At 33.7% G+C, this 12868-nt stretch overlaps 1 protein-coding gene across 4 annotated transcripts; it reads right to left on the bottom strand.

The window, feature by feature from the left end:
* Positions 1–281: 281 nt before the first annotated feature.
* On the bottom strand, positions 282–11699 carry LOC131942915 (uncharacterized). 4 transcript variants are annotated; one of them, XM_059302881.1, is made up of 14 exons: positions 11613–11699; positions 11308–11435; positions 11051–11135; positions 10597–10731; positions 9870–10013; positions 8490–8684; positions 5908–6105; positions 4125–4325; positions 3261–3395; positions 2752–2886; positions 2508–2642; positions 2083–2178; positions 1080–1244; positions 282–788 (listed from the first exon to the last, which is right to left on the bottom strand). In XM_059302881.1, exons 2-14 carry the CDS (start codon positions 11308–11310, stop codon positions 616–618), a joined length of 1800 nt encoding a protein of 599 aa, XP_059158864.1. In that variant the 5' UTR covers positions 11311–11435; positions 11613–11699; the 3' UTR covers positions 282–615. The 4 variants fall into 4 exon arrangements, with proteins under 4 accessions (XP_059158864.1, XP_059158867.1, XP_059158865.1 ...); XM_059302884.1 differs by having other exon boundaries at positions 2803–2886; XM_059302882.1 differs by having other exon boundaries at positions 8490–8672.
* Between the last annotated feature and the right edge of the window lie 1169 nt (positions 11700–12868).

The raw sequence follows: 12868 nt of genomic DNA, 5'->3' as shown, positions 1-12868 counted from the left end.
GTTGTGTCATTGTCTTTAATAGATAGCGAGCTACTTATCGTATTTTAAAGTTAATTTGTTTAGTCTTAGCCTATGCTCACTAGAACATTGATTCATTAATAAAAAGTGTTATATTTAACACATATAAAAACATGGATAATAACAACCTTTTCGATATGTAAGAAATCTCATGAGCGATCAAAAGTTTACAAAGTAACAAAACTTGCTATATTTTTTAATAATTTTTTTAATAATTGTTTCATTAACAAAATAAAAACAAGCCTAAACTAATTTGTATAGTATTTATTTATAATAGACACTACTCTAATAATATACATTCTTCAACTAAAGTAAAACATGTTCTTCTCTTACAGATAGAGTAATGTGAGCTTGCTTAGTAAATCTTGTAAAGAATTGTTGAAAATGAGATATTTTCTGCTAATTGTTTATTTTAATTAAGACTCAATAGCTAAGGAATAACATTTATTTTCAATTCTAATTGCAGTTGAATTAATATATAATGTAAATTTAATTTAAATATGTACAATGCCTTGTGAGTAAAAAGTATGTAACGCTTCTAAACACAATAACAATACATTATCCATACATTCTACTCCTATATTGTGTGGCTCAATATTACAACGAATGTATGTTCGTCGATTCCATACCAATAGACTCATATTCTACAATCTCTTTATAATCAGGGTCGAAGTTTTCATATTGACCGTTTTCTTTGTTATTATCATCGTATGGGTTTGATCCAGCCTTTGTTGACGGTATATCTTGATCGTTGTTAGCAGTCTGGCTCTCTGAAATATTTATACAAAGCCATCAGGGTTTCTCTAAGATATATTCCGTCGAAGCAGGGGCACTTAAAACTCGAGGATAGATACTGCTTAAATGTATACCATATATTTTTGTTATTTTGTCCTGGGGGGGGGGGGGGGTGTCGTGGGTGTCGAGCTCAGGGGAGGATGAGTACACATCAGAGAGATGTCAGGAAAAAACATTATAGCGTGTACGTCACAGTTGATTTGCAGTTATATAATACACAGCTTTTCTACATATAAAGAATTATTATTCATGAAATATAGCCTTACCTTTTAAGTTTTCATTAGATTTAGTGTGTGCTTCAGTATTCATGTTGTTGCCTAGTTTTCTTGATTTACATCGACAAATAATGCAGACAATGGCTGTGATGAGTACAACAGCAGCACACGTAATGCCAATGCCAATGCCGATACCCTCTATTAATCTCTCATGACCTGAACAGTGGAAAACACATCGGTTTATAATCAATAATACTCCTTATATAGAACTAGCGTCTCCGTCACTGCGCGTTGCCGCGGTCTCAAAAGAAAGTCTAAGCCTGATTCGATATAGTGAAAGATTATTGTTGCTTATCGCGTCTTTAGTGTATTGCTCATCGGGTCACGCAAGCGCTGGGGCGCCGGCGACTGCGTCTGTTGCATATTTATCGCCGAATATAGTAGTACTCGCCTGGAGTATTCATAACCAATTTTCTAAAAATTCCCGTCTATGGGATGAAAGGTGAAGTAATGCAAATAGGACACACACAAAACTACATACTTTCATTTAAAGGTAGAGATATTGATTGATGACCTATCTATATATGGATATACTATTTTTAACATAACATTAGTCGTAATTTCTATCGTTATGCATAAGAGTTAAGGGGGAAAAAAATCGCGTTTAGCTGCTATCTCTGTAATTCAAATAGATATATCTTTGTGACCATATGTTGTAAAATAATGATTGATAAGTTAATGTGTTAAACAATGAGGAAATCATTAAAGACGTCACAAAAAATGTGTTATTTTAAAATTATTTGTATTTGGCTCCTAAAAATATTATAACTTACAAGGGCGGTGGCTACAGACGTTTTATACAGTGTTATATGTAGCAAAAGTAGCTCGAAATATGAATTTTGGTTTTATTTGAGCTTTTAAATTTAATGTTATACTTAGAGAATTTGTTTTAAATCGTTTATTTTAACAAACTTAAGTACTTAAAAAAGCTTCATAACATGATATTTTTAATATGTTTATATTTTAATCAAAACATTATATAATACTTTCTTACATAGTTCTTTAGATGGCTCTTGATATATTTCTGTGCAATTGTAACACCGTCCATCCTTGAGGTTGCAATTCCATTCTAGTCGGTTACTTTCGAACGCTTCATAATTGTAGATAAGAAAATGTATGAAAATGCTTTTCTGAGTAATGTATTATATACATTGAAACACTACCATAAAGAGAGTAGTGGTTGTGTAGTAGAGTAAAAAAAATCTTAGAATCGGACGAGTACACCTAAATTTTGAAACGCCAGGGTCACATATATGTTCCCCTATTCTACCTATTCCATTCCACCTGAGGTCCATAGGGGTAACTATATTAGTTTTATAGAATACTACCTTGTTCATAAAGACCACCATGATGTTAATGTTTCCAATAGTAGTACTACCCTATGAATACATTACGTTCAAATAATCAGGCAAGACTTACTAGTGTTACAAAAGTGACCAGTATAGCCTGGTAAACATTTTTTACATTGACCGTTTATGCTGTCACATTGTAAATTTTCACAATTCGTTGAACATGTGTAGATACATCCTGGGCCATAGTGAGTGTTGTCGCAATCTGGAACAAAGAAATGTTACGGCTACTAGCTACTTTACAAGCAATGATGTATTTAAATTTATGTCGAACTGTTGATTCATTTATCTGCGCAGTAAAAGAAAAAGATAACCTTGTTCACAAAATTCTCCTGTTCTTCCCGAAATGCAATCAACACATTTACCATTGACGTTTTCACATGTTTGGTCCAGACAATGTGTGCTACATTTATGTGTACAATTGTCTCCATAAAATGTAGCAGGACAAGCTGGGAAATATAATGATCAGTCTAAAAGTAACTGTATTTTACATACTTCTTGATTGGACAAAAATACATTTGATTAAATAACATTAAACAAGGCATCATTTAAGAATATATATTGTTTTCTTTCACAAACCAACAGGTTAAACCAACTCTTCAAATAGTCAAACGTATGTGTAAATAAAGGCCAAAACCAAACAGATTTATATGTTTTAAAAATTTTTCACAACTAATTTTTTTCCGGAAAAGAAAATATGTTATAATGATTGTTTTAATTATGTACAGATATGTTCATGGCTCGTTAAACAAGCACAATTTTTTTCTCAGTAAAATTGCTACATTAAAAAAAAATAAAACAAAAAGCGAGCTGGATTATTTACCATTTTGACAAAGTGGACCAAACCATCCACTATCACAACTTGATCCACCATAGCATCCACCAGACACGTCACAGTAGTTGTTGGTACAGTGGCATTTGTACTGGCAGCTTGGTCCAAACCATCCGAAGGGGCATGCTACAGTTTAAAAAATTGGTAAAATTTACTTTAAAAATATGTTTGAATTTGTCAAGATCCCATCTATTGTAAACTAAAATCAACAACATATTTTGATACACGGTAATAACATACGGATTTTTAAATTATATATTTAATTATATTTTCCTACAACACACCCACTCTTGTACCCTTATAAAAACTCTATAAATACTTTATAACATACATTCATTTTTTGATCACGCTAAATGAGAAAAAATATCGTCGAATAGAGATTCCTTCGGTTGAACTACGATTTCATGAGATTTAATATAATAGACACGCATAATTATTAGTTATTCAAAACAATTAAACCTATATTTCTTCTTTTTGTGATCAAAATAGTGAATGTTGTCTTATTGTTGAGTTTTTATTTTATATTTTTTTGTATTTTTAAGGTAAGTTTAATAATATACATTTCGCCAGTCCTATTTTTACTGCCTGCATGCAAAATAAGCTAATAATCGACATCCCCTCCAGTTAGAGAAATTTAAAGTCAATGGTATGTTAGTAAATTAGGTCTGAGAGAATATAATATGAATACTAATTTTTGCTCAATGTTTTATTAGTATAGAAACAGACCACGCATTCTTCCTTTCTCTCATAGACAATCAGGTTTGTGCATAAACGTTATTTCAAGTCAAATTCAAACTAAACTATAACTGCTCATGAAAATAATGGACTGTTGCCATCTCAATAATATATTCTAACCTTCGAAAACCTCCACCTCACACAGTGTTAGGGCTGAGGTTGAACGGATCTCCACGTAATAGACAGAAGGAGTAGGTGGTGACGTCACAATATAAACATCCGCATCGGTGTTCAGATTAGGATCTGTGTAGGTGAACACAATCTGCTGGCTGAAATTGTAGCTGGTGAGTGTAAATCCCCGTAGACGAAATTGGACGTCACCTACCGTTTTTAAATAGATAGAATAATTAGACAATGTATTGTAATTGTATTGTGCAATTGATTTCTTTTTAAAAAATGAAGTCTAATAAACGTTTTATTGGAAAGCACGTATCTGAATTACATAAATTTTTGGTGGAATTATTTGCAGCCACAGGTACGATGGCTGGATCTAGAACTTAACCACCCTTTATAACCCCTGGATAACGACCCACTGACATTATCCACCAGAATAAAAAAAATATCCAAATGTCTATTCAAATCGTATGCCGAGTTATGAAAACAGGTAGGCCTAAACTCTAGTGTATTTACCCCATGAATTGCAAGGTTTGAAAAGGGGCTGACTTTTCTATTTACAATTAAAACCATATCAATAGTATCCTTCCGGTTAATTCAACTTCCACCCCCTTTCAGAATACATTGCCGGAATGTAGACTAACACAGAGACGGAACATTGTATGCAACACTTTAAAAATCGATTATTATTTACACATGTCGCTCGTAAAACTAAGGAGTTATATTTCTTGCATCACCTTCTGCAACAGTGAGATAGAACACTCTCAGGTGAACGATAGGGTGCTAGGTGCGTCATGTGTAGACACCTGTTACAATACCGCAGGGATGACATCCCTTGTTCTGTTTAATCATCGAATGTTATAGCCCATTGTGTATGGTGCTCTTTAAATGAATATATGAGTCACCGTGCTCATAAAGGATTCCGAAGCGCCCCGGATCACATGAAATTGGGCCCTCAAAGCCAACACTTTAGCTGGTTGGCAGATGATTTAAGTAGTACCTAGCTGAAGTGGTCCGAATTCTCTTTAAATCAGATGTGGGCAGCAAAATACTTTTGTGTGAGCCCGGGTCGCACCGGGTCGCCCAAAGCATTTAGTCAAAGTAGCCCACCGTATTTATACTGTATAGTGAACTTGAAACGAAACTAGGCTTCCAAGTGCGGTCATGCGCGCATGGCGCCGGCAGATGTGACTTGGCACAGTTTGACCATCAGATTAAGTAGTGCGCTTGACCCCTTGACGCATAATCAATAGATCCCAGGTGTTAATATAGCCCCTGGAGAGTTCAGGGCGCCAGACCAAACCCTTCTTCCGTGAAGCCGCCCTTTCGAAATTGTTTTACCGCAGTAACCTCCCCAAGTGTATTCTCAAAACTTTCTATTGTCACTTGGCATTTGATGAAATATGTACTATGTACCAATGCACAAGAGACAAACATACCCATAGACAGTCAAACATACTTTGATTTTCGCACATAAAAATTTTAAACTAATTTTAATTGCTTAGATTATTTAAATGATCTACTTTTCTTGATCAGGATTACCAACTTGCAATTATATACTAAATTGTCTAATAACATTCTGTTCATAATAAAAATCATCACTATTAAGCATTCTGCCTCTATTGAAAATGTAACCAAATCATTATTACCCTAATATCACGCGAGCTAGACCGTTGCCTAAAACGAGACCAACTTGTAAAAACGCATAAATTGTCTACTATTCTAATAGCTATACTGAATTAAAAGAAATCTTTACGTACATTTTAATTCATCAGTTAATTGATGTTACCTCGGTTGTACAAAATATATCTGTTTATGTACAGTGGTATTGGAAATGTGAGACCCCATATCCCTTTGTCTTCTGTATGTGTACATGAACCACTGGCTATTCTATTATCAGTGTTCCCGTCTACTGCCTTGTCAGACGTGTATACAGTACCGTAATCACTTGACTGCCACGTCATTTGCTTCAGAGCGACATTTCGTCCTGAAAAATAATACACTCTAAGCATAATAGGCGTCTAGTCCGCTAAAATTATTGATTAGAAAACTATTAATAAGTGTTATTTTGACTTAGGCTAAACATGTATTTATACTCCAGCTAATGTTCACAAATATACAAATAAAATCAGAGCTTTAGGCTACTGTGCACCAAGCTTAAATAAACCGGGAGTGATCTCCCCTATACTTTCTCGAATATCCTAATATATTAACCCCCCCGTGCGCACCTCTCTCTCTCTCTCTCTCTGTCTGTCTGTCCACAAAATATTTTCGCCGGACATCACATCAGAATCTACAGCGATATATTGAGAACTTTATACGGACTTTTGTTGAAAATAATATGGTAGATGTTTTAAATGTATAACCACAATTTTATTTAAAGAAGAAAAATAAAAAAAAGGCGTATTCGAATGTATAAAAACAATTTTATTTATGCAACCGGAAAAGTGTTTAAACTTGGGACAAGAACGCATTTAACAATGACGTCGCTTATTGTTTACACTAAAAAAAAGAGCACAAAACTGATGACGTCATCTTTCGAGTTTATAATAAAAAGAAGGCCGATGCTAGCCGGAATAAGATACGCATGCGCAATGGAGAGCAACTACGACTTGCCATTTCGGAGATGTTTTCGATGGTACTGCGCATGCGTGTGTTTACAACCGCAGAACCCTAACACCAACCCTAATCCTATCCCTAACCCTAACCCTAATCCTATCCCTAACCCTAATCCTATCCCTAACCCTAACCCTAGCCCTAATCCTATCCCTAATCCTAACCTTAACCCTAGCCCTAATCTTAGCCCTAACCCTAATTCTAGCCCTAACCCTAGCCATAGGTCACTGCGCATGCGCAGAGCTATCTTTTGCCGACTAAGTGGAGACGTTGGGGAGAAAAATCTTCTTCCGAGGTAGTCACTTCTTAAAAATCATTCAAATATGATATAGAGCTATGTACGCAATAAAATGTATACAATACGATTTTCTCGGTCTAAACTTAAAAAAATTATTTTATCTATTTGGATTCTAGATCTAGAGATTCTAGATCTAGATTTAGACTCTATCTACTGTAGAATCTATTCCAAAAATAAATTTCTATAATAAACTTTTTCAGGACTTAAATATTTTATAGAAATCTTTGTTTGTTTAGCAATGAAACTGGCTAATTTTGGGTAAAAAAATTAATTTGAAAAAATAGGCATATTCGCGTAAGTTATTTTTTTTTAAACACTTCTTTTATTCTCCATATTCTAAAGGTACCTAATTAGCTGAGATGATAGTGTACTTGATACCACACAGGTGGTGCCGGATCGAGACACACCAAGTCAGCCCTAATTTTTTTTTATATGTAAATCTTCCTATTTTAGACTATTAAGAAAGGAACTACTTTGGAAATCTTTGTTTATCTATTCAATTTGCTAATCTCTATAATATTTGAAGCAATGTTGTCGGGTGCCCGACATCAGGCACTTCCTGGCGCCGCAGGCGCTTCAAATTTGACAGGATCTTGCCTTGGGGCGACAGAACACGGGGGCCGGTGCCGGTTGGCCTAAGGGTCTACGATGAGCGGGTCAAAACAGACCTCGACTGACCGGCACCTTATATGAGCTATAAATCGAAAAAAAAATTGTCCGCGTAGGAACCTCTTCATAACTCCTGAGGTCGTAGACCGACCCTCAGGCGAATTAATTAAGCATTCAAATTCTCAATGTTTTTGAAAGCCTAAGCGAAGCTGGGCAGCATGCCTAGTTCTTATATAAAACAACAGGGGATGGCAACTTGGAATAAAGACATGATTTTTAATCCATTTTGAATACTTAAACTTTTTTAAATAGAATAAAGTCTCGTAGAAAAAAGAATTGCACACCAAGTGAACGTCAAATAATATGTGCAAAATAGTGCGGAATATTATTTGTACTTTATAAATTCACATGCGTTTTTTTAGAAATTAGAAATAGCAGCAATTACTACTTACGGTCAACAGAAATTAATCAAGGCAGTGAATTGGATCTTTTACTTACTTGTGAAATTTCATTTATCTATCTGAAATAGTACTCAGGTTATAGGCTTTTGAAAAATTCAAAGTAGAAAAAGTTCCCCTTCCGGTTATCTGAAATCGCTCAAAAGTTGATACTGATCTACGATTTTAATATAATACTTATATACGAAATTTCTCCAACCTAGCTGTAACGGTACTCAAGTTATCGTGTTTACTGACACACACACAAACAGACACACACAGACACACACACACACATACACATAATGTACTCAAGGAAATATTTAACAATAGCTTATTATATTATTTTGAATTATTTTATATAGAATTTAGGGCTACATGATTTTAAACTTTGAATATTAATGCCCCTACCTCCATTAATATTAACTGTGCACAGCGATATTGTTTTTCCAAAGTCTATTTGAACCATCTGAACAGTTTTGTTGCAACTACAGTAGATGTATCTAGTCGAGTCGTTGAATTGTGTTATGGTAATGCCAGTACACGGGGTAAAACTGCTATTGTAGACTGTCTCTTTAACAGCAAGACGTAACTCTGATAAGGAATCTCAAATTATAGAAAAAAACTTTTAGCAGGATATGTTAACTAACAATGCATAGTATATTGAGCAAGTTTAATATATGTATATATATATATATATATATATATATATATATATATATATATATATATATATATATATACATATATATATATATATATATATATATATATATATATATATATATATATATATATATATATATATATGTCCTCTCCCACAATTTAGAAGAAAAAGAAATAGCTCAAAAGATTAAGATGAACTTCCGATTGAGTTAGTATTTAGTAGTTATAGAGTAGGATTTTTATGAAACTGTGAGTCAAATCTGAGCTTAAACCACTTCTGTATAATGGATCTGCGTAATGTGGTATTGCGATCAACAAAAAGCTAAGTGATAACTTAAGATCTAGTAGCAAATGGGAAAGCTGTGCACGGTAGGACCCGATATTTCACTACACGCGGTAGCAAGTATAAATAGTGTGTAATATGAACCGTAGTCGTCACCCTCGGTTGCGCCTAGAAGTTGTTTAGAAGTTGCCGGCATACTCGGGGATTAAACTTGCGGATTACATTTACCGGTTACACTTGGATGAATGTGTATCTTTTACATCTAACGTGTTTTAATCTATTAGTGCTAAAAATAGACTGTTTTTATTATAGTTGCTTTGAACTTTAAAAAAAGAAACTTTTGAAAGGACGATGTTACAGCAACGACATGGTGGGTTGTAATGTGTCTAGGATATACTTGCGTTACAAGTGTGACCGAAAAGTGCTTGAAATTCCTACAGCTCATATTTTAAGAAACCAGTTGACGTTCCATTCGAATAGGATTTAAAAAGACACAGACACAAGTAACAACTCTTTAATAGAAAAATATACATCCTATTTCTCCGCTGTTTTAAAAATGAAAATCCTTAAAAGCAAATTGATTATATAACCACCAATCACGGAGCTTCATAAGTAACATTTGGAAAAAATAATGAGTGGGGTATATTTCCGACTATATTCTCCCTTCATTTTCAGGTGGTATAGTAATCCTTAATTACTTACTCTACCAGGTTCAATGGGGTAACTAATGTCTAACTGGTTGCTTGATCTCTCACTTCTAAATTTGGTGTAGTAACACAGTACAAATCATAAAAAATACATTGTAATGAAATGTTCATTGTGTACAGTAAAGTTATACTTACCATCTGCTTTTAGTTTTACCCTAATGGATGTCAACTCATATCTTCTCGCCAAGTTTATCGTAGAATATTGCAGATTTGCACAAGTAGTATCATCTCTATCCGTCAAAATCGTTGTACTTGTTGAACCCAATTGTGCAAGGTCCTCTGAGAACACATTATTCTAAAATCTTGCATTATACATGTATAGTCACCTACACTAAAGTATAGTAAAGGAATTACATAACAACGAAGTAGTCGGCTTTACTGCAAATTTTAATCATTCCTAATAATTAAAACGAAGCACAGATAATAAAGTAAACGATTATAGTTTTCATGGTATACATAATAAGGCTACCTAGAGTGTATGCTATATATTTCACGTTAATATTTTAACGTATTTGATATTCAATTCGATACGACATATGTATTGAACTTTCAGTAGCTAATAATCTAAGAATTTCTCTATGTTAGTATTAAGTCACAAAATAAAAATAATCTTCTTTATATTGGTGTATTAGTAACGATTCCCTGCTAATTATTTTAACGCCATTAGCAGTCTATTTTCTTCGAATGAAAAGTAATGCTCCTCGAAAAATTAGCTTTTTTATATTTTTCTACCCCATTTGCGCCAACTAAATGTAGGCGCCCGTGGCGGCAGCCCCACCAGGCTTTTCCTATGAAGTAAAAAATGAAAATGCAATTAAAATACAATCAGTACTACATATATAATTTGATTTATACTACTTACGATACTGGCATAGCGGACCAAACCATCCACTAGCACAAGTAGATTCATCTAAACATAGACCATTGATATCACAATTGTTATCAATACAGTGACATTTGTATTGACAGTTGGAGCCAAACCATCCAGACAAACATGCTGGATAAAAATGACAATTTCATATTTTATTGAGTTTTCCGTTGTCTCTCAATGCAATCACAATAAAAGAGCAATTTTAGTTTCAATGATCTACATTTTTAAGCAGCGTAGTTATTTTAAAGAGATAAATTAGCATTTGGCAGTAACCTTTTTAAGAGTTCAAAAATACTTTTTAAAAATTGTAAAGCTAATATGAGTTTAAAATTATCTGTTATCATTTCTTTTCTTAGCATTTTGAGATGTGGGATATTGAGTTTATTACAGTTGAGTTGAATTTAATATAATCGAAAGTTTGAAGCGTTTGACAAAAGTATTTTACCTGCTAAAATACAGACACAACGTAACCAGAGAACCAATATTGGGAGAAAAATATGTCTGGCCATGTTCTCCAAACCGATGTTACCCTTCAAGAATGTTATTTGAATGTTTAGTAGAAAAACGTTTTCATTTAAATACGTGTTTATTTTATTTTTAAACTATCTGCATTGTTCACAATAAGTCGAGCATTGCTAATTTTCTGCATAATTAAAAAAATGAAACAAAATGCAATTTGTGTTTAAAAAATTGAAGACTAACCATCCTGTACAGTGGGGGCTAGATATGTCCGGCCACTATCCCGCCACTATGCTGAGGCAGTAGTCTAAATCAAAGACTGAAAAAGTCATGTCTCTTTGCATGCATAAAGTCACTTCAATATTGATTGACTGTGGGCAATAGGCTTGTCAGTATTGTTATCAAAGACTAGAATGCCACTAAGATCGTAAATTATAATCGTACTCTTTAATTTGTTCAAAATAGATCTGACTAACATAGTTGCAACATAATTACAAACATAAAAAAACATAAAACATATCATCTATGAGATAATATTTACAACTTACTATATAGTATGTGTGCTCCAATTTTATTAATGCATTCTTGATCTATGCTATCGCCGGCCACCTTGGGTAAGTAAATATTTAAAAAAGGTAACCGTAGCCTCTGAACTGTAACAAACCGATTGCAACATGAGGCGGTTTGACCTGGTTTGACATTATGTTATACCTTTTCAGAGTAAGGTGGTACACAGTAATACTGAACTTATGTGCAGGGGCGGAACTACAGTGCCGCCAGACCCCGCAATGCGGGGGGGGGGGGGGGGGGGGCCCACGCCGATTAGGGGCCCTCGGCCGACCATAATCAATTTTTTTACTTAAAAAACATATTTTTCTTTCATTTTTGACTTGATGGTTGTTTTGTTAAAAGAAAACTGTAGCTGCGGTTGGATTATCTTTATTCTATAGACACCATCCCACGCTCTTGTATATTTTTTTTTCCATTTATTTTTAAACCATTGTGAAAGACAGGCAAACGTTTAAACCACCTTCATGACTTATTTCCCTTTATTAAATAGTCAAATAGGGGTTCTCAAAAGCACCTTTTCCCAGATTTGTACTAAACGATTAAAAAAGCAATTACTTCTCTTAAATATTTAAAAAAATATATGTACTAAAGAATGACATAGCAGAAAAAGGAAATTTATTTAAAATTAATAATATAAATACAAAAATACATAAAAATAAACATAACACGAGAAACCATTACTTTACAAAAGCTTTGATATTTCATATTCTTTTGACCGACTTTATGTTAAATAATAGTACGCCCAACTTTTAATAAAACAGAATTTCAAAATAAACTTATATAGGGGGCATACACTCACACCCATGAGACGTTGTAATTTATATTAATTGAAAAAAAAAGACTTTTTTTTCAAGACCCGATCAGGCCAGAAATGAGTATCCTATGTTCATATTTTATTCTGGTTTGTATATATATATATATATATATATATATATATATATATATATATATATATATATATATATATATAATCATGGTAAGGGGGGCCCAAAAATTTTTTTGCGGGGTGGCCCTTTTTTTCTAGTTCCGCCACTGCTTATGTGTAATGTTTTGCTTTTAAAATGGGTGCAGGGAATTTTTAACAACATTGGCATAGACAAGTGTTTCTTTAAAAATAGACTTGACAAAAGTTTTACTTAAGATGAAGCAAGTGATTTATCTATTGTTTTCTTAAATAAAGGCGGCTGGGCATAGTGCTGACCACACTATCTCTTCATATGCCGAGATCACAGAA

Source organism: Physella acuta, unplaced genomic scaffold, assembly GCF_028476545.2.
Source record: "Physella acuta isolate Inbredline_101_S28 unplaced genomic scaffold, ASM2847654v3 ptg000432l, whole genome shotgun sequence".
Taxonomy (NCBI): domain Eukaryota; kingdom Metazoa; phylum Mollusca; class Gastropoda; family Physidae; genus Physella; species Physella acuta.
The sequence above is the reverse complement of the archived record's forward strand: the minus strand, read 5'-3'. Positions and strand labels throughout refer to the sequence as shown.